At 40.8% G+C, this 26,126-nt stretch overlaps 1 protein-coding gene, 1 long non-coding RNA gene and 1 pseudogene across 4 annotated transcripts in view; 1 reads left to right on the top strand and 2 right to left on the bottom strand.

Moving 5' to 3' along the window:
* Positions 1 to 26,126, top strand: part of Il12rb2 (interleukin 12 receptor subunit beta 2) — a 65,790-nt gene that overhangs the window by 33,441 nt on the left and 6,223 nt on the right. For all 3 annotated transcript variants that reach the window (XM_070025767.1, XM_070025769.1, XM_070025768.1), the window contains exons 9-15: positions 2,539 to 2,758; positions 7,722 to 7,922; positions 8,997 to 9,095; positions 9,181 to 9,339; positions 15,216 to 15,353; positions 17,084 to 17,174; positions 22,634 to 22,733. In XM_070025767.1, coding sequence (XP_069881868.1) covers positions 2,539 to 2,758; positions 7,722 to 7,922; positions 8,997 to 9,095; positions 9,181 to 9,339; positions 15,216 to 15,353; positions 17,084 to 17,174; positions 22,634 to 22,733 — 1,008 coding nt within the window. The remainder of the gene's footprint in view (positions 1 to 2,538; positions 2,759 to 7,721; positions 7,923 to 8,996; positions 9,096 to 9,180; positions 9,340 to 15,215; positions 15,354 to 17,083; positions 17,175 to 22,633; positions 22,734 to 26,126) is intronic.
* Positions 896 to 25,381, bottom strand: LOC138829460 (uncharacterized). The gene is made up of 4 exons (XR_011372611.1): positions 24,499 to 25,381; positions 3,969 to 4,160; positions 3,019 to 3,162; positions 896 to 1,404 (listed from the first exon to the last, which is right to left on the bottom strand). It is a non-coding gene; the product is annotated as an uncharacterized lncRNA (long non-coding RNA).
* Positions 20,529 to 22,030, bottom strand: LOC138829459 (dnaJ homolog subfamily A member 1-like; annotated as a pseudogene).

Below are 26,126 nucleotides of genomic sequence, written 5' to 3'. Positions count from 1 at the left end.
ACCACAGTCTCCAGCAACTTCAGGAGACTAAGAGCCTATTTAGTTCAATACTTGTTTCAATGTGCTTTTTTTTTTTTTTAAGGTTTCTGTTCCATGGACTCTACTGGAACTCTAGGTGTGTTTTCCAATTTGCTTAAGGAGACCAACTACCCACAAGCAGCTAACCTTTACCCAAGCCTGACATTTTATATAAGCATAACTCCCAGAATGCCACATTTACCTGTCTAACCACTTCAATCTCACCTTATCTTTTCACTTATCTTCTAAGCTCTGAAACATGAGATCTGAAGTTGGATACCCACCCAGAAGCTCGAGTCCAGGCCCTTTACTATGTCCTGGAGACCTTTATAAGCTTCTGACCTGCTCCTTCATTTACCAGATGTTACGACCAGTTGCACTTCTGCAAGGGTGCTATGCAAGTTCCCAGTAACTCTTTCCCCTCTTTCAGTATTTTACTCTTGGACAGAATGAGATGTCTGGGTATAGGAAGGAGAGAGATAATACAGGCTGATTTGCAAGGTCCTGTGGAGTTTTCTTCTATTACTCTCTGTTTACCTACTTGTTAAAGTAGGGCTTAAATCTCGGGTCACTGGAAGTAGAAACTTTGTTTTGCCTTTTGGTTTCTGGGGTTTTTTAGAGTGAATCCTGGGGCTTGAACTCAGGGCCTAGGTGCAGTTTCTGAGCTTCTTTTGTTCAATGCTAGCACTCTAGCACTTGAGTCACAGCTCTACTTCTGGCTTTTTGGTAATGTATTGGAGATAAGAGAGTCGCATGGATTCTCCTGCCCAGGCTGGCTTTGAACTGTGATCCTCAGATCTCAGCCTCCTGAATAGCTAGGATTATAGGCATGAGCCACCTGCACCCAGCTCCGGAAGAAGGAACTAACTGAGCTTGTTTAACTCTTGGGAGGTGCTGAGGTGAGGTACGGGGGAGGAGTAATATACTTCTGCTTGATCTACAGAGCAGTTAAAAGGATACAGTGAGAAATAACTGAGGACTGTCTTTAATAATGCTAACTTTAGGAACCTGCATTCACCTCATACACTGACCAGGGTTGTTATTTTTTTGTTTTTGCTAGTACCAGGGCTTGAACTCATGGCTTCACATTTACCTTTACAGACTCAGCTGATTGTCTTTTACTTGAGCCACATGTCCAGCCTGGCTTTTTGCTGCTTAATTACAGACCGAGTATAGTGGGCTTTTCTGCATAGGGGTTGGGTTTGAATGGTGAGCATCCAGGTATCAGAAGTCAGGATAACAGGTGTAAGTCACTGGCACCCAGATAGGCATGGTTGAAGATTTGATTTTAGGCCATGTGGTACAGATGTATTATGTTGATCTGACTCCCAGAAACAACAATGAAAAAGGCAGAGGCTCCCGGATGAATTCACAGCAAACGTGCAGCTGTTGGGCCAAACAGAAGGCTTGAGTCAGCAAATAGGAACATTCTCTCCCAGAATGCTAATTGCTTTGGGAGTCAAATTATAATCAGCCATTTTATTCTCTTAAAATGAAAAACAGAGGTTGGAAGTGAGCTAACATTCTTGATAGCCTAGCCTTTCTGATAGATGAGCTACTTAGGAAATCTTGGTGATGAGGGAACCAGAGCAGGCATTTGCTGTGCCTAAGGTGTTTCTTTCAGCAGATGAAGCTTGAGCCCCCATGCTGAGAGGGGATGGGCACTGTGGGTTTCCCTCCACAAGTCCGTTTTCCAGGCTTCTGTCTCCCAAACAAGATTGTAAGTCATTTGTTTTCACCTTACTTTCCATAACTGGAATCTCCCCAGTTACAACACTTAGACACACATTTATGAGCAGTTTCTTGGTTTCTTTTTTGTTTTTTGCAAGTCCTGGGGCTTGAACTCAGGGCCTGGGCACTGTCCCTGAGCTTCTTTTTGCTCAAAACTAGCAGTCTACCACTTGAGCCACAGTACCACTTCCAGCTTTTTCTGTTTATGTAGTGCTGAGGAAGTGAACCCAGGGCTTCATGCATGGTAGGTGAGCGAGCACTCTACCACTGAGCTACCTTCCCAGCCCCAGCACAAATAGCTAGTTCATTTCACTAAGTATAGATTTTGCTCACTCAGCTCTTGAATGTCTTGGGTTTGAGGTTTTGAGCAGCCTTATATTTTCTACACAGAGCTCTGTGTGTGTGTTTGTGTGTGTGTGTGTATGTGTGTCTGTGTCTGTGTGTCTGTGTTTCACAAATTTAGAAATGGAGAACTACAGGGACTGAGAGCCTAGTCCTGGGTCTGTGTTATGGCTCAGATCCCATGCTGTCTTATTGACCAGATTGAGCTACTTTCTACTAGTAAATTTCACCTAGAAGAAAGGAAGGAAAGTCCATGTGTCTTGGAGAACTATCTTTCAACAATGATTAAATTGGGTCCTTGTATAGAACTATGAAGTGGGGATGAGAAGGCATAAATTAAAAACAACTCAGATATAGCCACCTAACATAGGGACACGGAGGCCCAGGGTGGGAGCATCCAGCGACCTTGCTGGAGAGGAAATAGTAAGTGGATGTGTTTTGTTGCAGAATCTGAGTGTGTCAGAGGCAAGAGGACAAATACTGTACTATCAGGTGACCTTGCAGGAGGTGACAGGGAGGAAAATTATACTACAGAACATCACGGGCTATACCTCCTGGACATGGGTCATTCCCAGAACTGGGACGTGGACCGCAGCTGTGTCTGCAGCCAACTCAAGAGGAAGTTCCCTGCCCACTTATATTAAGATAATGGATCTGTGCAGCACTGGTAAGTACTGATCCTTTGTCCTATTCGTCTTTTACCTCCAAAGTTTATACTCCCAGCCTTTGGAGCCTGGCATGAGGAGTTGGGAGTTTAAACACTGGAGTCTACAGCTGTCTTTTTCAATCAGCTGAGTGGTCTTGGTCAAGTGACTTCACACCTCTGCACTCCAATTTCTTCCTCTCTAAAAGAAGAACTGTATTACCTGTCTTGCAGGTCATCACAAGAGTAAATAATATACAAAGCCAAGCATTGGTAGGTCATACCTGTAATTCTAGCTACTCAGAAGGCCGAGATCTGAGGATCACAGTTCAAAGCCATCCAAATGGGCAAATCCATAAGATTCTTATCTCTAATTAAACAGCAAATAATTGTTGGTAGAAATGTGGCTCAAGTGGTAGAGTGCCAACCTTGTGCAGAAAAAGCAAGATGAGAATGTAAGACCCTTGAGTTCAACCTCCCACATCAGCACAAAAAATAAAATAAAATAAAATTATAAAAAAGATCAAATGTGTAGCAAGCACTTAATAAAATATTAACTAGGAAAGTATTAGTTACATTAAATTGAATACTAACATTTTTTAATTAGACTAAGATTTATACTTATTGTTAAATTCTACATAAAACATTTTGGATTTACTATTCAGAATGTATTTTTCAACCAATAATATTAAAAAGAGATTCTGACTGTGATAAAACTCTAGTAAAAACTCTGCTCTACTACACAAATTTAAATATGCATCCAATTATTTTCATCTAAAAACTCCCAGTGAGATGGAGAGTCTCACATTTATAGTCATAGTCTTGAAAAATAACTCCTTAGAATAAAAGTCCATGATTAGCCAAGAAAATGGATGTTAATACTACTGCTCAAGATTTGTATTCTAGAAGAATTCAATGTCAACACTGTCCATCAGCCTAACATCAAAAGATGAGTAAACTGAATAAAACTCTATAATTTGACCCTTTCTTAAGATTTAATGTAATAATTTTAGGTACATGTGAGTCTAGCACAATCATTTTAAAGAAATATCTACCAAAACATGATCTCAAATTCACTGTTACATCCTGGTTCTGTTTCTTCTCAGTTATATATCAGAAAGCCAAAGATAATATAGTTGATAAAATGACTGAGGGAAGAAAAGCTAGTTCTGGACATGGCCTTGAGCTGTCACATTCACTAGGCATGGCCCCTAGCAGTTAGAACTGTTCTTACCAAAGGACTGACTACAGAGACTTAATTATCTTCTTATGTGAAAGATGTTCACAGAAAGATGGCTCAGGGTAGGTGACAGCTTTGTGACTTCAGGCCTCTGGGCTCCTCTTTCATTCCCTCTGCCAAGCTTGGCTCTCATCCCCAACATGGAACTGGTCCAAGATGGTTGCCAGAGCTGTGTTTCCTTTTAGGCTGCAGAAGAGAAGGAAAGAAAAAGGGCTTAGCTTCACTCTTAAGAGTTTTGAAGTTAGGCACTGGTGGCTCATGGCTGTAATCCTAGCTACTCAGGAGGCTGAGACCTAATGCTCCCAATTCAAAGCCAACCTGGGCAGGAAAGTCTGTGAAACTCTTACCTCCAATAAACTACTCAGAAAAATGGTACTATGGCTCAAGGGGTAGAGCACTAGCCTTGAGTACCAAGAGGTTCAGGGACAGCACTCAGGCCCTGAGTTTAAGCCCCAGAACAGGCCAAAAAAATAAGTTAATTAATTTAATTAATTAATTAAAGCAAAAGACTTCAGGGGAAAGGGCTGAAGTTGCAGAGTGCTTGCTTACCATGCTAAAGGCACTATGTGCCTGCACTACATACACACCAAAAAAGTTATAAAAGGAGCAATAAAAATATGAAAATCGGGGGCTGGGAAGGAGGCTTGCCTTGCATGCATGAGGCCCTGGGTTCAATTGCTCAGCACCACATAAGCAGAAAAAGCCAGAAGTGGCACTGTAGTGGTAGAGCAATAGCCTTGAGTTGAAGAGCTGAGGGACAGCGTCCAAGCCCAGGCCAAGGCCCAGAGTTCAGGCCCCTCGACCGACCAAAAACAAAAGAAAAGAAGATACAAATAAAAAAATAGGAAAATATGTTTGGCTTAACTAGTGATCAATGAAATGCAAAGTCTGAAAACCATGGAAGACAAAGTCAAATGGGCAGCATAAGTAGATCTAAGTACCTACTGGGTGTTAGTGAAGGTGTAGGGGGAAGAAATACTGTTGTCAGCTGTTGGTAGGTGATACAATGTCTGGAAAGCAATTTGGCAACAGATATCAAACTTGAAATATGCACGTATTTTTGACCAAGGAATTTTACCATTACAACTTTATCTTCAGCAAATAATAAGTATTACAATGTAAGTACAAAGATGTCTGTTGAAAATTATTTCAAGTGGTGAAACATTGTGACACAAATGTACAATAATAGAAAATGGACTGTTTAAACATACTAGGATGCTCTCTGTCTTAATCTCATACTAGCATTCAAGTGACAAGGTGGCTATATTTTTATTGACATGGAATGATACACAATCTAAGTGACTGAATATGTTTTCAAAAATGTACACGGGACAATGCCATCTATTTAAAATATGTAAATATTTACATGAGCTTGTGTTTTCCACACAGGAAAAACAAGGCTAGAAAACATGGAAATGTTTACAGAGGTTCTCTTTGTGTCATTGGATTGCAGGTGATTTTTCTACCTGTTTGTATTTTTGGTACTACTGGGGATTGAACCCAGGGCCTCACACTTGCTAGGTGAGTGCTCTATCACTTGGGCCACACCTCTAGTCCTTTTACTTTCAGTATGTTTTCAGAAAAGGTTTCACACTTTTGCCTGAGCCAATCTCAGACCAAGATCCTCCTGTTCCTGTCTCCCAAATAGCTGGGATTGCAGGTAAAGTCCACTACACTTGGCTCCTTTGTTGTTTAATGATTCAATTTTTCTTCGATGAATAGGCATCATACAAAAAATTTTCAAGTAAAGTCTGTGGTAGTACCCTGCTGGGTTTTTGTTTGTATTTTTTTCTGTCAGTACTGGGACTTGAACTCCAAGCCTAGATACTGTCTCTAGGCTTTTTTGCTCAAGGCCAGTGTTCTACCATTTGAGCCACAGCTCCATAACTGGCTTTTTGATTGTTCATTGGAGATAACCATTCCTGCCCATTCAGATTCAAACTGTGATCCTCAGATCTCAGCCTCCTGAGTAAACAGAATTACAGGTATGAGCCACTGGTGCCCAGCTTACCCTGCTGTTTAAAAAATGTAGTATGTTAAAGCCAGATGTGATGGCACACGTCTATAATTTCAGTACTTGGGATGTGGAGTCAGGAAGATCACAAATTTGAGGCCAGTCTTGGAGACTTAGTGAGACCATATCTCAAGAAACCTCAAACCTCACTGCATAGAAGTCTGAAAGTTACAAAACTTCATTCTAGAGTCTTTGCTTATTAAAGTGACACATCCATCATGTTAGCGTTTACCTCCCTATGTGTGTTCCTACCTGAAAGGAAAGACAATGACTCGACATTACTTAATGTGAGTCTACGTTGATGTGGAGGAAGCATGTACAATTTTTTTGCAAAACATATCTGCCACAGCATTGCATGTCAAGAAAATTAAAGGAGGGGGAAACTTGGAGAGAGCAAAGGAAGGGATGACATTGCCCAGAAGAAATATACTCATTACCTGACTTACAAAACAGTACCCCTGTGTATATCACCTTAATAATAACAATATTTTTTAAAAAAGAAAATTAAAGATGTGTAAAACCCATAAACCAAGATGTAAAAGACCTAGTACTTGTGCCCAAGAACTCTTGAAACAAAGGAAGAGTTGGAAGTCAGAAAATAACCAGCAAAAAGCCAGACTGGAGGCATAGTTCAAGTAGTAGCGTGCCAGCCAAGCAAGCACAATGTTACATGTAATCCTAGCTACTCAGAAAACAGAGATCAGGAGAATCTCAGTTCAAGGCTGGTCCTTGAACTGAGATCCTCTCCTTCCCTCTTCCTTTCCTTTTCTCTTTTGCTAGGAAACCTTTTACTTCTGAGCTATACCCCTAGGCCAGCTGGCTACTATTTTTTTTCTTTTTGGTCATAGGGCTTGAACTCTGGGCCTGGGCACTGTCCCTTAGCAATTCAGCTCAAGGCTAGCGCTCTACCACTTGAGCCATAACACCACTTCTGGCTTTTTCTGCTTCTGTGGTGCTGAGGAATTGAATCGGCTTTTTCTGCTTCTGTGGTACTGATGAATTGAACCCAGGGCCTTGTGCATGCAAGGCAAACACTCTACCACTGAGCCACCTTCCCAGCCCAGCTAGCTACTTTTGAAATCAGTCTGATGGTATGAAGTAATATATGAGTGATATGTAAGTTTACTCAATAATCAAGCAATTCTGTGCTTGAATATCCAGAGCTGATCAAGAACAGAATGTTCTCTGTACCTGGGTCTGTATGGACAGAGCTAGAAGGATCTTCCTGATAGTCACTTAGAGATCGCACACATAAAGGGTTTGGGCACTGGTCTGTAGGAATGAACTAGATTTACAAAGGAGGAGGATGAATATATAACAGGCACATAAAATTAAATAAAAAAGAAAAGAAAATGTTAGATTTATCTGTCTGTCATGTATGTTCCATGAAAATCAAAAAAACCACAAAGCTAGGCTAATTTTCAAAGATGTATAAATGTCTACACAGACATATGGAAGGTGAATTAGAAGGCTTCTCATTAAATTCACTAGAGTGGATCATGTGGGAACACAGGAATGGAATGCGAAGGGGAAAATTCCACAAATAACATTCCACAGGGCTCCGCACTGCTCATGATGTTAGTTCTCCAAGGCCCAAGAAATGGGATGAACATAAACTGGTGACCTGGAAGTCTTCAGATTGGTTCTTTCTGAATGGTGGCTGGGATGAGCTATTGTGATTTTCTATGTTTATCTTCACTGATTTCTCCCCTCCTCTTTTTTCCCCCATAAAGGGTCTTTGGCTCCTCGTGAGGTCTTTGCAAACTCAGAGGGCATGAATGACATTGTGGTGGCCTGGCAGCCTTCCAGAAAAGCTACCTTTGCTATTCAGGAGTATGTGGTTGAATGGAAGTCATTCCATCCAGAGGCCAGCATGCAGCCTCCTCTAAACTGGCTGAGAGTCCCCTCCTACAATGTGTCAGCTCTGGTATCAGGTGTGTAATAGTTCGTTCACCTTCCTTCTAGAGGGCTTCCATGTCCAGTTTTGTTTGGTGATGCTACCGGCAAAGGCCCAGAGCCTTGCCTTCAATGATCTCAATGAGCCAGTGGTGAACTACAACCCATTACAACAACACTGAAAATCCACTACTACAGCCATAGAACTGCTGAACTAAAATGCTATGCTGCTGGCACAGTGCCAACAAAAGAAAAATAGAACCAGAAAAAAAAAAACAGAATAGTATGGCTGAGGTGGTTAATCTGTCTATGTGATACATGCCTTTGTCTTTGAGCAATTCATTTAACTTAAAGTAAGTTTGTGTATTGTCATTATTTTAAACCATCACACAGATAAGGAAGCTAACTAGGAGATCTCTATTCCCTATTCTGCTACTTGTTATTAGTGTGATAATTAATCCAGAATTATGTATATAATAATTGATATCTGTAATACTCAGGTTCATGGTAGTAGTAGTTAGAATCAAGTGAGAGAAAGCAGCTGAAGAATATTGTAAAGTAATTGGACAGCTGGGTACTGGTGGCTTACAGCTGTAATCCTAGCTAATCAGGAGGCTAAGATCTGAGTATCAGAATTGGAAGCCAGCCCAAGCAGGAAAGTTCAAGAGACTCTTATCTCCAATTAACCACCAACATGCCCCAAAGTAGAGCTGTGATATAAGTGGTAGAGCTCTAGCCTAGAGCAAAACAAGCTAAGGAGTAATGCCAGGTCCTGAGTTCAAGCCCCAGACCCAGAACAATAATAAAATGGCTCCCTGTGTGACTTAGCATGCCTGTTTAAGAACATGCTTGGCCAGGTGCTGGTGGCTCACACTTGTAATCCTATCTACTTAGGAGACTGAGATCTGAGGACCTCAGTTCAAAGCCAGCACAAGCAGGAAAGTCTATGAGACCCATTTCCAATTAACCACCAGAAAACCAAAAGTGGCGCTGTGGCTCAAAATGGTAGCGCACTAGCCTTGAGCAAAAGAGCTCAAGGACAGTGCCCAGGCCACAAGTTCAAGCTCCACAACTGACAAAAAAGAAAAAAAAGAACATCCTTTTCCTGGCAGAGAACATAAAGCCCTACATATGTTATGAGATCTGCGTGCATGCGCTATCAGAGGGTGGAAGAGGATGCAGCTGTGTCCAGGGTAGCTCCAAGAACAAAGGTAAGCCCGGCAACTTCTACCAAGCTTTGCTTTCAGTCAATGAGTGGGACTCAGAAGGTAACAGAACCTCCTGTCTTCTTCACAGAACCACGGAGTGGCCCCCACATCTACACCATCACAGAGGAAAGTGGGAGTGCGTTTGTTTTCTGGAACCACATCCCAATTCAAAACCAAATGGGCTGCATCCTCCATTACAAGATATACTGGAAGGAGCGAGACTCCAAGTCCCAGCCTGAGCTCTGTGGTACGTGTGGAAAACAACTTCAGAGGGGCCTCCTTGCCTGGGTGTCAGGAAATACAAGTTTATACATGGACACAGCTACACAAAAGTGCTAGCACTGTACCTGGCACTAAGTAAGCATCAATACTTGTAAGATGAATGAATGAAGAAAAATACAAGACCCTTAAATGCACATACATAAAATTGTTTAATATATGCATTGCCAAATTTCTAAGATTACATAAATGAAGTAAGTGGACTAGGCTGTCAAAAGACTTATTCACAGGGCAAGGAATCATTTCAAAAAGTGTTAAAGGGCCAGGTGTGGTATGGTGGTAACATACCTGTAATCCCAGAACTCAGGAAGGTAAAGCAGAAAGATCACAAGATTGAAGCTAATCTGGGCTATGTAGTAAGACTCTGTCTCAATAGATAGGTATGTATGTATGTAGGTAGGTAGGTAGGTAGGTAGATAGGTAGGTAGATAGGTAGGTAGATAGGTAGGTAGGTAGGTAGGTAGGTAGGTAGATAGGTAAGTAGGTAGGTAGGTAGGTAGGTGGGCTGATAGATAGATAGATAGATAGATAGATAGATAGATAGATAGATAGATAGATAGATAGATAACCATATAGACCCTTAAGGATGGTAAGGAATACATTTAAAGAACTTCTTAAATCCCTATATTTGAAATCACTATTATAGCTGGATAAAATACAATACAGTTTAAATAACTCTTTCTGATCTATAATTATTCTATAACTCTAAGGTCAAAGCAATTAAAGTCTAGCTCCAGCATTATCTCAAATGATTTGATGACTTACTTACATTGTAGCTACATAGTCACTGAGAGATCAGATGTTCTGATCTTGTATTTAATCAGAGCTTGGGTTTTTTTCTTGGCTTGACCTTCCCTTTATCTCATGAGCAGTTGGCTAGTTTTCAGTAGCATGTATCATAAAGAGAGGACATTTTTATTCTTTCATGAGTGTTAATAGGTCCAAGAATAAACGAAGCCAAGCTGGGATGTACTGTAGTGATGTCTGCAGGAGGGCTTTCCCAAGCAAACTCCAGTAGTTTGTCTTTTCTCTTGACCTTAGGAGATTTGCAGTGTTATTCTGCTAAAAATGATGGCTTTCAAAGCTAGTTAATTTTTTATTATATAAATAAAACTTGCTGAGCATCATGACTCACACCTGTAATTCTAGCTTCTCAGGAGGCTGAGATCTAAAGTTCAAAGCAAGGCTAAAAATATCTGAGATTTCATCTCCAAAAGGACAGCAAAAAGCTGACTCAAGTGGTAGAGCACCATTTATTAGCAAGCAAGCTGAGCAAGTGTAAGGTCCAGAGTTCAAACTCTGGTACCAAAAACAAAGACAAAACCGACCACAAAAACAAAACTTTACCCTTGATAAAAAACATTTAAATTTCTCAAGAAGATATGAAATGAAAATTCTCCCTTTCTTCTCACTTATGCTCTTGGAAGTTCTTTATGCATTCCTCCCAGAAAAAAAAATAATGCATACGTAATAATAGATCTGAAGTTGTTTTCTATATTCTGATGTACACTTTTAGCACTCAGTACACCCTACAAATCTTTCCACATCAATCCATGTGGATTTCTTATTCCCCTGGGTGTGTATGTGTATGTGTGTGTGTGTGTGTGAGAGAGAGTCCTGGGGCTTGATTGAAGGGCCTAGATGCTGTTCCTGGGCTTTTTTGCACAATGCTAGTGCTCTACCACTTGAGCCACAGCTTTACTTCTGGCATTTTGCTGGTTAATTTGAGATAAGAGGCTCACTGACTTTCCTGTTTGGGCTGGCTATAAATTTAATCCTCAGATCTCAGCCTCCTGAGTTCTTAATCCCTTTTCAACAGGCCCTATAGTATTCCATTACAAAGCCTTACAGTCATTGTTTAATTAGTCCAGCATTAATAAACAGAATGGATCACTACTTCCCACTAAGTTTATCAGTTCTGAAATGTACCCCAAGGGGTCACCGGCTAATCATTTAGCCTGATTCATCATGAGCTATTTGGAATTCTTCAGGTGAAATTTGCCCCCAGGTAATTTTCATTTTGGTAGAATTTAAATTGAGATGTTTGCTTACAACCAGAAAAATCAATGTGGTCTGTTGCTTCTTCCAAGAAGCAACATTCTTATAGATGTGGAAGAAAATCCTCATCTATTTTGCCACAAATCCGATGCATCTAAAGCTTCTTAAGGGTTTTAAAATAAAGATGCTAGTGCTGGTGGTTTATACCTGCAATCCTCGCTACTCATGAAGCTGAGATCTGAGGATCACTGTTCAAAGCCAGCTCAGGCAGGAAAGTCTATGGCACTCTTATCTCCAATAAACTACAAAAAGATGGTCATAGAGTTGTGGTTCAAATGGTAAACTGCTAGCCTTGAGCACAAAATCTCAGGAACAGCACTGAGGCCCTGAGTTCAAGACTTAGGTCTGTCACTAAAAAAAAAAGTCAAAGTGGAGGAGGGGTATGGATTCATATGTTCTAACAGTTTGGATGAAATTTCCCTTTTAGTAGCATATTCTTGATGGTCAGAGAGTTGAGTGTAAAAAAAGAGGCAAGAAGTCCCAGAGAACAGTCTTTAAGGAGAACCCAGAGAACAGTCTTTAAGGAGAGGGATCAGCAAAGGAAAGGTGTCCCATGGAGAAAGAGCTCCATCCTATTTGAGTTTAGCACTCCTGGCCCAGCAGCAGTGGTAAAGTGCTATAAGGAGCAAAAAGCTGAGGGCCTTGGCCCTGCCTAGAAAGGGGGGCTTTGGCATCTGCAGTTCAGTGAGCTCCATGGGGCACTCTGGAGCCCAGCTTTCCTCAGGGGGTCTGTAGACAAAGTGATATTTACAATACCACAGTGGCAAGCCCACTTCCATATGCAACAGCACATTATGCTTTCTACCCATCCAATTATCTTGGCCAAGGTAGTAAGTAAAAGGGCAGGAGCTATACACTTGGCTCACTACTGTCTCCTCCATTAGTTGATAAGGAAGACAAATACTACCAGTTGAAAACCCAGTTTCCACCAACACTGCAGCTGTTTGGCCTGGTCCCCTTGGCCATCCTACCCACAGCCCTTCAGATGGCAGACAGCTCCCACATCTTCCTAAATGGAACCACCTGAGTCTAAAGCTGCCCTCTGCCAAGGTTTGAAGGGCCCCTCTATCTCTGCAGGGCATCACAGCTCAGAGGCAGCAGGACCGGTTTTTCCTGCTTGACTTCTTCCTCCCATTATACAAACTCAGCCTACTTTGCCAACCAAACTGCTGACTCTATCAGCCTCATCGCTGCTCTCCCTATAGAGCTGCTATTTTTGTTCTTCAAATACACATGTGTGTGAACTAGATGTATGGGCCCAACCTCCATCCAATCCCTTCTTTTCCCTTCTGTTCCTCCATTGCTCACTCCCCCAGCTCAGCTGGGCTCCGGACTCCTGTACACAGTTGGGCAGTTGATTCCCTGCTGCCCGCTGATGCTTTGCTGAAGCAAAATGAGCAGAAGCTCTTTCTAAAATTAATTTTTTAATCCCTTGCTTTAGGAATGGGAAAGGTTTTTTGTTCTTTTGTTGTTGGTTTTTGTTGTTGTTTTTTTAGCTCATCATATGGCTTAAGTCTGTGCAAGCTATTTCACCAGGCTAGAGTAGACTTGGAAATTTTCCAAGATAACTTTTCTCAATAGGATATAAAATGAAAAAAAAAATTGCTCTGATAATCACAGCTGTAGAATGATCTGCTTGGATCTTTGCCCCTGTGGGTGCAGTGGAGGGATAGAGGAAGTGGTCTGGCTTTGTTATAAAATTGTGAACTCTTTGATGCAAACACTCTGCCTTTGTATGTCAGAGGCTAGTATAGTCAGTCACCAAGGTTCTGGTTGTTGCCATAGGTTGACATGCAGAAGATCAATGAGTGTGCCTAGGGTTTATGAACCACATTGTGAGACTGAGACAAAGTGCTGAGTTCTGTTTCCAGTCTGACCACCGGCACAGACCCAGGACAGCTGCATGAGCTTAACAGCTAGCTATGACTCTTCAAGTGCCGGTCTTGAATTTATAATCCTCCCCAACATTTTTTTTTCCAGCACTAGGGCTTAAACTCAAGACCTCTCAATTTGTTTTGCTGCCACTCTACTAGTTGAGCCACTCCTCCAGTCTGGCATTGTGCTGGTTATTATGTAGATGGAATCTCACAAACTTCTTTCTGGGCTGGCTTTGAACTACTGCTGGAATTGTAGGTACACATCACCACTCTCTGCATACCTCCCTAGCTTTTGAAAGGTCACTCCAAAACCTATGTACCCAGCAGAGTACTGGAGGAAGAAACATAGCTTACTAAAGACTACCAACACGCTTGCTTTTTGGAAGACAAAAAACAACATTGTAACACTGCTCAAAAGACAAAATCTTCCCTACAGAGAAACTGCAGGAGTATTGAGAGCATGGGAACTGGAAGTCAAGACTAATGCTGTGGAATAAGTCTCATCTCAGAACCATTGCTCCAGCTTTTAATGATCTTATGATCTTATGATTTTAATGATCTAACTCTGAAGCAGAGTGTAAGTGTTAAGATAAATTCAGGACCAAGAGCCTACAAAAAGAAAAATGCACAAAACTTGGCGGTTCACACCTATAATCCTTACTCAGGAGGGAGAAAATGGGAGGATCACAGTTTGAGATCAGTCTGGGCAAAGAGTTCACAAGGCCCCATCTCGACAGAAAGAGCTGAATATGGACATGTGAGACCATCATCCCAGGTATGCAGAAAGTATAAATGGAAGGATCACAGACAAGACTAGCTTGGGTAGAATGTGAAATCCTATCCAAAAAATAATGGAAGCACACAGGGATAGAAGCATGGCTCAAGAGGTAGAGTGCTTGCCTAACAAACATAAAACCCTGAATTCAAATCCCAGTACCACCAAAAGCAAAAGTAAAATCAGGTTTGAAATGTTAATACATTAAATATCATTAATTGCTAAAAAAATTCCATTACTTTGAAATTAATTTATACATTGAATTGCCTCCTCAAAAATGCTCAAATATTGCTGGGATCAATGGCTCATGCTTGTAATCATAGAAACTCAGGGGAATGAGATCTGAGGATCAAAGTTTGAAGTCAGGTCAAGAAGGAAAGTTGAAGACTCTACCTCTACTTAATCATCAAAAAGCAGGCTAGACGCATGGCTCAAGTGGTAGAGTACTGGTATTGAGTAAAAAACAAAGAGAAAGCCTTCAAACCTCAGTACCAGGACATGGACATGGACACACACACACACACACACACACACACACACACACACACACACACAAATTGCAAATATACTTGATTAGATACTTTATATTCAGAGGAAACCAGAGAAATTGCTCCATGTAAATAATTTCAAGGGCAAAAATGACCAAAAAAATTCTTTCAAAAGATTTTTTTTTTTTTTTTTTTTTTGGTTTTTTTTTTTGGGTCTGGTCCTGGGGCCTGAACTCTGGGCCTGCGCGCTGTCCCTCAGCTCTTCAGCTCAAGGCTAGCGCTCTACCACTTGAGCCACAGCGCCACTTCCAGCTTTTTTCTTTTTGCTTATGTGGTGCTGAGGAATCGAACCCAGGGCCTCATGTGTGCAAGGCAAGCGCTCTACCACTGAGCCACCTTCCCAGCCCTCAAAAGATTTTAACATGGGAAAAGTATCTGAAATACTAGGTAGGGAGACCTCCACAAATGACAGTGCTGAGACCTATTGAATTATAAAGTGCTGAGAAATTAGGATTGTCCTTTTTGAAATTAAAGATGTGCTTTTTTCCTCTTTCTAGCTAAATAAAGCATTAACAACATAAATAAGCAAAAGGCTGCATTCAACTGTTCAATGAAAACATGACTTTTTCCTTTATCTGCCTTTCAGAAATTCCTTACAAACCCTCCCAAAATTCATTTTCAATTAATAAGCTGCATACCAGAGTGACATATATCCTGTGGATGACAGCTCTGACAGCTGCTGGTGAAAGTCCCCAGGGAAATGTGATAGAATTTCGTCTACAAGGTAAGAGATGGTTCTAAACACAGCAAGCATGAGTACATTGGTATCAATGTGTGTCCATGAGATAATCAGATTTTCCTAGATTCACTAATTACCTCTCACTGCCACATTTCACTCTTGCTGTTTCCTCAAATGGTAGAGCTCTCCCATGTCACTGTCTCAGCCTTTGAATGCTGGGATTTCAGATGTGTGCCACTATACCTGGCTATATTCCATCTCTTGTAAGTTATCTGTAGTTCTCTGGATCTTCAAGTCCAGTTTTTTGCTGGTTATTTTGGAGATGGAACTGGTTTTAAATCTTAATCCTCTCGATCTGTGTTCTGAGTAGCTCGGATTGCATGTGTGAGCCACAAGTATCCAGCTCACCTCTTAACTTTTGGTATCTTGCCTTTCTCAAAACTTCTTCAGCTACCATGAAACAGTGACCCATGCTACACTGCCCAAGAATATTATTCATACCTGCTTTTACAACAGCCCATAGCATTGGGGTTTATTGCTTCCTCTTTACAAATCTGTCTCCTGGACTGTAATCATGACTTTTTTTTAGTTTTTGAAAAAACCTTTTGTTTCCATTTTCTGGAGTTCATTTTGATAAATACTACTTCATATGATCAGATGCATGTAGTCATTAAGCCTTTGTGTTCCTTTAAGAATGTGTAATCATGACTTTTTTGGGGGTGGGAGGGTGGATCGTGGGGTTTGAACTCTGGGCTTGGGCGCTGTCCCTCAGCTCTTCAACTCAAGGTGAGCGCTCTACCACTTGAGCCACAGGGCCACTTCCTGTTTCTAGTGGTTTATTGGAGATGAGTCTCACGGAGTTTCCTTGCCCAGGCTGTCTTTGACTGTGATCCTCAGATCTCAGTGGAACCCTTGTCCCGTGTTGGAGATCACACCTGTAATCCTAGCTACTCAGGAGAGTGAGATCTGAGAATTGCAGTGTGAAGCCAGCTGGGGCAGGAAAGTCCATGAGACTCTAACCTCCAATTAGCCTGCAAAAAGCCAAAAGCAGAGCTGTGGCTCAAGTGATAGAGTCCAGTCTTGAGCGAAAAACTAAGGGAGAATGTGAGAGCCTGAATTTAAGCCCCAATATGGGTGTTAAAAGAAAAAAAAAAAAGGCAGGATCCTGTCCTGTTTATCTTTGTATCTCAGCACCTAACACGGGCCTGCCTGATCTCTGGTTGGTGCTCAGTATTAGATGGATTAATAAATAAGTAGTGAAATGTACTTCTTTTCTTGAGAAGGAATATGCACAATTTCAAAGACCTAGTCTACATGGAAACCCATGGTTTGATAAAATAAAAAACTGCCATTCCTTGAGAATATTTTCTGTTTGGATACATTGGCACGCTTTCTAAAAACACCATCTTCCATCTTCATAACTGCACAGTAGATACCCATTTGCATGTTATAGATTAATAAACTGAGGTCCATAGATCCCACATCTGTTAGTGACAAAGCTGAGACTAGACCTCCGAGTTCCAAATTCACAACTGGCACTTAATATACCACACCTCTGTTTTTGTGCCTGTGAGATGGTAGAGCCCCTTTAGGGCTGGAGTTCCTCACAGCACCATAGAATAAGCCCCACATAGATCCCTTTGTCTCTAAGCAAATGGACAAAAATGGATGGGTTTTATTCCTGTGCCCAGCTACCCAGGAGCTGTAGCTAGGGTCCAGAGAATTTTGAAGTAGTATCGAAGACAACTCATTAACATAATTTGCTAACTTTTCAGGTAAAGCCACTTGGAAAGCATTTGTGGTATCAAGCATTTGCACTGCCATTGTCATCGTGGGCATCTTCTCTACACAGTACTTCCGGCAAAAGTGAGTGGGTTATACTTGCCAATTTGGTAATTGTACATTTTTAAAATAGATTAGTATGTATTGCTGCTGTGGGTCAGATCAATAGAAATGTTGATATGTTACTAGTGGCACAATAAATTTGTCCATCCCTTTTGGGTGGCAATATGTGTCATATTTTAAATGTTTATCTTTGATGTAAGGATTCCTAACTAGATATTTATGTATGCAGATATTTAGTGAGAAGTGTTTACTGAACTGTTTTTCATAAAGAAACATTTGAAACAACATAAATGTACAATGACATGAGGTTGGTTAACAAAACTCTGTGTATTTCAAAACACAATCTATCCATAAAGTGGATATAGAAGAAAATTAAATGTTACTGATTGCTATACTGCATTTTAAAAAGCAGGTTACAACACAGTATGTTTTTTTTTTAAAGTGTATAATCACATACACATACAAGATAGATAAGCTGATGGCCTATAATACAAAAGTCAAAATAGTAAGATTTAAACTACTAGCAGTTCTTGTCCAGGTAAAGGAAGTAAGTCATAAAACGGTGCTCCCTGCTTCCCCAGGACCTTCTACTTTTCTGCTCCATCCTCCTGACATAGCCTCCATCCTCAACTTTTATCTCATGTTCCCTTAGCTATAGAAACTCCAGCCACCACATTTGCATTCTACAACCACAAGAGGAAGGAAATTATACCAGACACTTGTGGTAGCATCCCACTGGACAGCATTTCATGAGGCAAAGGAGTCTTAAAATTATAATCTTTTAGCTGGGGGCTGGTGTCTCACATCTGAAATCCTCCCTACTACTCAGGAGGCTTAGATCTGAGGATCATGGTGCAAGGCCAGCCCAGGCAGGAAAGTTGGTGAGATTCTCATCTCCAATAAAGTACCAATAGAAATGCCAAAAGTGAAGCTGCCTGAACAAAAGAAGCTCAGGGACAGTGCCCCGGCCCTGAGTCTAAGCACCAGGACCGGCCCAAAAAAGAAAACAAAACAAAACAAAATAAACCTGTGGTCTTTTAGCAGGATTCTCAGTCATCTCAATAAATCAGGATCCTATTTCTAGGAAATAGGGAACATAAATATCAGGTAGCAATTAGTAACTCAATCTCAAAGATACAGAATACAATAGAAATGTTGATTATATCTGGGGATAGAATTATAGGAAATGTTTTTAAAATGTTACTATATTTTCTAAAATTTCTTTAGCACTTATAAAAATTAATTAGTTTATGGTTGAAAACAACACTTCCTTCAGATGCCAAATAAAATGATAGATCCAAAGTCATTCTACCTGCCATTGAACTTATCTGCCAGGCCATACATTTACTGAAGAACCAATGTGTGGCAGATACTTCAAAGCAGAGCTCTCTTTAGGCAGACTTTGGAATAGCTTAACTCCAGAGTCAACTAGGAGCACATGGACTCTCTTCATGGAAACAGTCAGCTAGAGTAAAGGCTAACCTACTGATCTCTTAAAAAAAAAGGGAAGAAAGAAAGAAAGGAAGAAAAAAAGGGCCCAAAATACAGAGGTTTCAATAAAAGAGTCCAGTTTTCCCTAGAGTGTAGTCATTGGGAACCTACTTTTCATACAGTCCATACAGTCACTGTGAACCTACTTTTCCTCCATCTTATTGGCCAGCCATCACCTGGCTCCATGATCATGGTCTATATCAGACCACAGACACTTCTGCTCTTATTTCTGAGGAGAAAACACATTGCTTTGTATTATACAACACATCTTAGCCCAAAAGTTAAAAAATTATAGAAGCTTACTTTTTTTTTTTATCAAAGCCTTTTAATGACAAGTTTAAAAACATTTCATATTACTCCATTATTTTTAGAAGGCAAGATATTTAATTCATATGTACTTATTAGAAAAGTTTTAATATTTTTTTCTCTTTCTATATCATAAAAACCTGTATTTTCTTTGCCTAACAAAGGCAATCACTGTTAATAGTTCAGATATGGCCCTAGAAAATATTTTTTGGCATTTTTATTTATTTATTTATTTTTGGGTCCAGTCGTGGGGCCTGAACTCTGGGCCTGGGTGCTGTCCCTCAGCTCTTCAACTCAAGGCTAGCACTCTACCACTTGAGCCACAGCGCCACTTCCGGGTTTTTTTCTTTTTGCTTATGTGGTGCTGAGGAATCGAACCCAGGGCCTCATGCATGCAAGGCAAGCGCTCTACCACTGAGCCACCTTCCCAGCCCATTTTTTGACATTTTTAAAACATGGTTATGTTCAAACTACTCTTACAATTATGTACTGTTGGGTTTTTTAAATTGCATATATCTTGGTCTTTTCTTTTTTGGTACTAGAGATTGAACCCAGAACACTGCATTTGCTAGGCAAGTGCTTTGCCATGGAACTACATCCCAGCCCCATTGTTTTTTGTTGTTGTTGTTGTTGTTTTGTTTTTGTTTTTTTACTTTGTAATCAGTATATTAAGGAGACATTCATACATTTCAGTAATTGTTTAAATTCTGGTATCCAGATTTAAGCTTATGAATGTATGACTTTAAACATACAGTTAAAGCTATTCACTGTAATTTGCTATACTACCAACATTGAATTACAGTTACTTTGGAGCATTTAAAGTAAGCCTGTAACATATCTAAGGAACACCTTCCTAGGTTATACATGCAACTTCTCAATGTACAGGTCTCTTCAATTGTTTTTTTTTTCTACCCAACTCTTAAAGTCACTACTTGAGGGCTTTATCATGGTCCAAAGGGAAAAAGAACATAATTATGACCAATCAACATAATATATATGCATATTTATATATGAACACACACACACACACACACACACACACACACACATATATAAAAAGATGACAGAGAGAGGATGCAATTCTAGAAGTGCAAGCCCTTCGACGCAGCATATGATAAACCTCTTCACTAGGAAGGTATCATTTCTGTATCACTGTTAACACATGCTAAATTATGTATTACGCCACTCTTCAAGTAATAGTTGAGGCAATAAAATGCAAAGATATCACAATGAGTCCACTTAATATAAATAGCTAGACAATTTAGCTCCATAGATTAATGATAAAAGGCCATACACCAAAGTCAACACATATACCTAGCATTTCAGTTCAAGCTTTGTCCATATACACAGCTGAATCAATTACAAGATGTAGTTTAACAGATTCTAGAGGAACTATTTTAAAAGTAGTTTTAACAGGTATTAAAACTTCATCTTGCACACTGAAGTCATCATACAGAGCAAAGTCAGAGCTTTTATATTTGTTTATTCTTCATTTAACTTTTAAAACACACTACAGTTGAATATTACAACAAAAAACAATAACAAGTAGTGAACTTATTATGATTAGCCCTTCACTTATTTACTACTGCATTTAAAATGCCAGTAATGGGTGCTATTCACTGGCCCCATTATGAGGTTGACACACACCACCACTTCTAGGGTGATGTTCATCATCCTCATAAGCTTCTCCATTATAATGGTGCCGTCTTTCCTGATTTGGATCAAAGTCTACCAGTTCTACCTGATCCATTTCATCAGTCTCTTCTACTTCCTTCCTCTCAGGAAGGAGTTTTTCCAGCAAAGAGAGTTTATCAGGAGAGAGGAAGCTGTTTTCAGGAAAGTTTACCTTAAACTCATCAGGCGCCCCTTTTCATATGGTCGTCCATAAACTGGCATGCCTTCATTTAGCACACACTTGATATCTCCATGCTTGACGATCTGACCTGGATGAGAAGTGATGACTATGGTTCAGTTATCAAGAGTGGAGATTGGCTTTTGGATGCCACACAATGCTTCAACTAGTTGTATGTCCATACACATGCAAAGGTCTTCTCATCTTGTAAAAACAGCACGGTCCTTCTGATCTAATGCAATGATGATATCTCCAGGCTCCAATCCTGGTTCTTGGTCTCCTTCACCATGGAATGTTATCTTCTGGCCATCTTTTATGCCTTTGTCATTATGAACTTCTAGAATCTTCTTCTCTTGAACTATCTTCCTTCCATTGCAGCTTTTACATCGATCTTTAGGACTGATCCTTTCTCCATGGCTCTGGCACTGAATGCACACAGACTGAATTTGCTGAACCATTCCTGGTCCTATCTGATGAATACGTATTTGCATCCCAGTACCTCGGCAGTTGGGCCAGCACTCCACTGCCCCCCCCTTTTTTTTACCACTACGGCCTTCACATTTGTCACAAATCACCTTCTTCTGCAGAGCCAGTTTCTTGTTGCACCTTTATATAAATCTTCTAAGGTAACTGAGAGCTGATACGCAACATTTTTACCTCGCCTTTCTCTCTGCATCCTTCCTTCAAAAAAACATATCAAAAATGTCCATGGGGGAACCAAAACCACACCTGCTCCACCCTCCTTAATTGCCTGTTCTCCTCCTTTGTCATAGAATTCTGTTTTCTTGGCATCAGAGAGAACCACATAAGCTTGAGAAATCTGTTTAAACTTTTCTCCTTCATTTGGATTCTTAATCAGGGTTGTACTTCAAAGCTAGTTTCCTATAAGCCTTTTTCTTTCTTTTTTTTTTTTTTTTTTTTGTCGGTCATGGGGCTTGAACTCTGGGCCTGGGCGCTGTCCCTCAACTCTTCAGCTCAAGGCAAGTGCTCTACCACTTGAGCTACAGCGCCACTTCCGGTTTTCTGGTGGTTTATTGGAGATAGGAGTCTCACGGTTTCTCCTGCCCGGGCTGGCTTTGAACCGCGATCCTCAGATCTCAGCCTCCTGAGTAGCTAGGATTACAGGCGTGAGCCACCAGCGCCCGGCTCCTATAAGCCTTTTTCAATTCTTCCTGAGTGGCATTGGGTTTACTCCCTAAACATCATAGTAAGTCATTTCTTTCACCATTTTCTAGCTGGTGAGTGTGAGTAGGCTGGGACCGGTGGGGGAGTAGGAAGGAGTGTGTAGCTATACGCAGCTAGGGCAGCTGCCGCTCCTCCAACTCTCTCCGAGCATTCTGGAAAGTTCCCCCCATTGTTGTTTTTTTAATATACGTGTTTCACATAATTTATCAGTCATTACAATCGTTCTAAACATTCTAATTCTCAACAGTAGTTCCTCTGGGTACAGGCCATGTCTTCTTGTTTGCTGTTCTGTCCCCAGCATGAGACACTGATGGTCTCATATTTAGGGGTTTAGTCAATATTTGCTGAATGAATGCATGGCTGGACAGGGATAGTTTGCTAAAAACTATGTCAGCCAAAATTCCATAGTTTATTTAGCAAACCCCAAGTAGCTGCATCATGACTCATTATCATCAATCCAAATGTCACAGAACAGTGTTCTAACCTTGGCTAATATGTTGTCTTTGCCTTTCAGGTTTATATTTTATCCTGCCCACGCAGAGGCAAACCTCCTCTCTAAAATCACTGCACAAAAAGCTGGGCTTTCATGCCACTGTGCACATGGTTCGCCCAGTGTCATTGGTTTGTTTTTTCTTTCAATCTGTAGGGTATTTGTTCTCCTTTCGGCTCTCAGACCTCAGTGGTGCAGCAGAGAAATCCCAGACCCAGCAAACAGCACTTGGGCCAAGAAATATCCCATTGTGGAGGTAAGGTAGGAAGGGCAGGAAGTGGGGTTCCAGTGATGACCACATCTGATTCTCAGTGTAGTTACATGGAAACCTAGGGCTGAGATCCTATAGATAAGCTCATGACACTCAGGATGAATGTCAGATGACTCATAGCTTTTGGTTTTCTTCTTGGACTCAACAGCAACTCATGCACTGAGACTTCTGAATCTTATGAACAAAAGAGTAAAAGGTGCATAATGTTTTAGTTTTCCAGAGGCCTTATATTCCCCTCCATTATCTCCTTACCTCGACTTACTTCAAAAGAAGCAAGCAAGTATTTTTGCAATTAGCATGCCATTTTTGCCACCCCACTAGCCTGAGCATTAAACTCACCCAGTCCTGAATTTCCCAGTCCTATCTGAGCATAGTACAGATACTTTTGGACATGGCAAGAAGCCAGTAACTAATTCCATTATGCAAAGGAAAGGTTTTAAAAGAGAGGTGCCCAGCTGTCAGAGGAAAAACTGAGAGGAAAAGGAGCTGCTGCTATTCAAGACAGCAGTGAGAACAGTCCATAATAGGCAAGACGGATCATCTCAGAGACAAGTCTGCAAAGTTAAAGCAACTAAGTTATGGAGCAAGACTACGATTAAGCAGAGAAGCCAAGGAAGGCTAGTGGCATGCCAATAATCCATTCCATTGCCTTGGCCCTTGGCAGCCTCAGGCTCCCTTTCTCAAAACTTACAGCCCTCCTCCTCCCAGTAGCTTCTGCCATCCGCACCCTTGCCTCAAGACAGAAGCCAGTAGACCAGCTTCTGCTTAGAGAAGGAGCTGATCCCAGCCTTCTCTTCACTTTAGTGTTTTTGGAATCCAGCCTGGAGTCAATGTACTTCTACCACTTTCTCCATCTGTGGGCAACTTTCCCAACTCTAAGTCTAGATTCATCTACTGTACAGCAAGGATCAGCATCTTTTATGCAAACTGTCATGAGGATTAAATAAGATATCTTGAAGAGGGCTGGGAGGATGGCTCAGTGGTAGAGCGCTTGCCTTGCAATGCATGAGGCCCTGGGTTCGATTCCCCAGCACCACATAAGCAAAAAGAAAAAAGCCGGAAGTGGTGCTGTGGCTCAAGTGGTAGAGCGCTAGCCTTGAGCTGAAGAGCTGAGGGACAGCGCCCAGGCCCAGAGTTCAGGCCCCACAACTGGACCCAAAAAAAAAAAAAAAAAAGATATCTTGAAGAGCACATGAGCCATACACGGCAAAGAGCATTCACTTTTTTCCCAAGAAGACCAATACGTCAAGATCCCTCTATATTGCAGCAAGTTTAGCCCTGTTACCATGGCACAAATAATGACTATGACAAAAATATATGTATAATATGTTACACGTTGTATGTTACTGTAGTATATAATTGTAGTATCTTATATGTATGTATTAGTATAATTCACATAATTACATAACTTTCTACATGTCAGGCATTTAAAAACATTGCACTCCTGTTAACAATTCATACAATAACTATAAGAGGTTGTGCTGTATCCTCATTTTTCAGATGAAAACATTAAAGCACATAGGATCATGCCAACACATTAGAAATAAATGTAGATCCTGGATTCAAATCCAAGCAAGTTATGCTACACACTACTGCACTGTAGACCATCATACTACATAATCCAACAGAGGATGAACAATGCTTCTAGTGGTCTACACCTTACTATAGAGGTGTACATACACTAGGTGAAAATATTAACATGAATTATGGGAATATTTCATGAGCACCAAGGCTTACAGGATGCCATTACCTGCGTTAGAAGGGATTCAAGTAGCAGGAGTTGAACCAGATGAGCTTCCAGTGCTGAGATTCCAAGGTCCTAAATGCCTAAAATAGCACAGTGTGGAAGCAGCTCTGATCAGGTGTGGATATTGGCCTCCAAGTGCTGCTTTGGCATCGTAGGCTCTATCTGACTCTGCCTTGGTGATAGGCATATGGATCCATAAGCCTAGAATCTCTCAGAAAGAAGCACAAAGGGTTAGTCAGTAAGACAGGGAGGTAACTCAGACTGGAATGTATACACCCAAAGTCATACAGCGGAAGTACATACATTGCAGCATTATACATAGAAGTAATACATTGAACACAGTGTAAAGCCCATCCAGGTACATCCATACCACAGGGTAGTGGCAAACCTACATGTACTTGAAAGATCATCAACATACTTAAAAGAGAAAAAAGCAAAGTTTAGGCATGTGCTGTAATCCTAGCACCAAAGAAGCTGATACAGGAGTTTGAGTTTGAGGCCAGTCTGGGCTATATAGCGAGACCTTATCTCAAACCAACCAAACTAAAATAAGTGTAATTGTATGAATTGGGTTTCACTTGTTGAGAAACAAAAGAATTTTTTTTTGCTTATGTAGTGCTGAGGAATCGAACCCAGGGCCTCATGCATGCAAGGCAAGCGCTCTACCACTGAGCCACCTTCCCATCCCCCAAAAGAATTTTTTATATACCCACACATCTGTGTGCACAAGATTTTTCCAGAAGCCTACATATCATACATAGAAAACCTATTTGAGGGGGGCTGGGAATGTGACTTAGTGGTAGAGTGCATGCCTCATATTCATGAGCTCTGGGTTCAATTCTTCAGTGCTAGATATACAGAAAAAGCTGGAAGTGGTGCTGTGGCTCAAGTGGTAGAGCACTAGCCTTGAAAAGCAGCTCAGGGACAGTGTTCGGGCCCTAAGTCCAAAAAGAAAAAGAACATCTATTTGGTTGCTTTTGGGGAAAAAGCTGGAAAAATGAAAAACACTTGATTTTCATTAAATATTCATTTTAAACTTATTTTAATTTAGAAAATCAATACATATTTCTGCCAAAATAGTGTATTAGAAAGTTGAAAGAAACTAATGAGTTTAAACATGATCTCAAGATAAAACATCTTTAGACAGCCTTACAACTGCATGTGATTGAGCCTTGAAGTAGCTGGACTATTTTTTATATGCTGGTCCCAAGGCTTGAACTCAAAGCTTCATGCTTTTGGCTTCTTGCTTAAAGCTAGTGCTCCACCATTTGAGGTACAGCTCCACTTCTGGCATTTTACTGGTTGATTAGAAATAAGACTCTCACAGACTTCTGCCTGGACTGGCTTGGAACTGCAATCATCAGATCTCAGCCTCCTGAGTGGCTAGAATTGCAGGCCTGAGCACCCAGCACCCAGCAAATAGACTGGTTTTAAAGAATCAAATGTTCTACTGATGCCTGCCTCAGGCAGACATCAAATTGTATCACCTCAGGCAAAATATGATTTGAGCTCTTAGGACTTATATTCCCTACCACTTCCTATGATGTAACCATGTGCCTTTAAAGATCTAGCTCTGAAGGAAAAGGCAAAATCATAAAAGAGATCATGGGGATGTTATCCAGCTTGTAAAA

The sequence above is a fragment of the Dipodomys merriami genome, unplaced genomic scaffold, assembly GCF_024711535.1.
Source record: "Dipodomys merriami isolate MVZ:Mamm:240054 unplaced genomic scaffold, mDipMer1.0.p SCAF_172, whole genome shotgun sequence".
Lineage (NCBI taxonomy): Eukaryota > Metazoa > Chordata > Mammalia > Rodentia > Heteromyidae > Dipodomys > Dipodomys merriami.
This window is presented reverse-complemented; position numbering and strand designations above follow the sequence as displayed.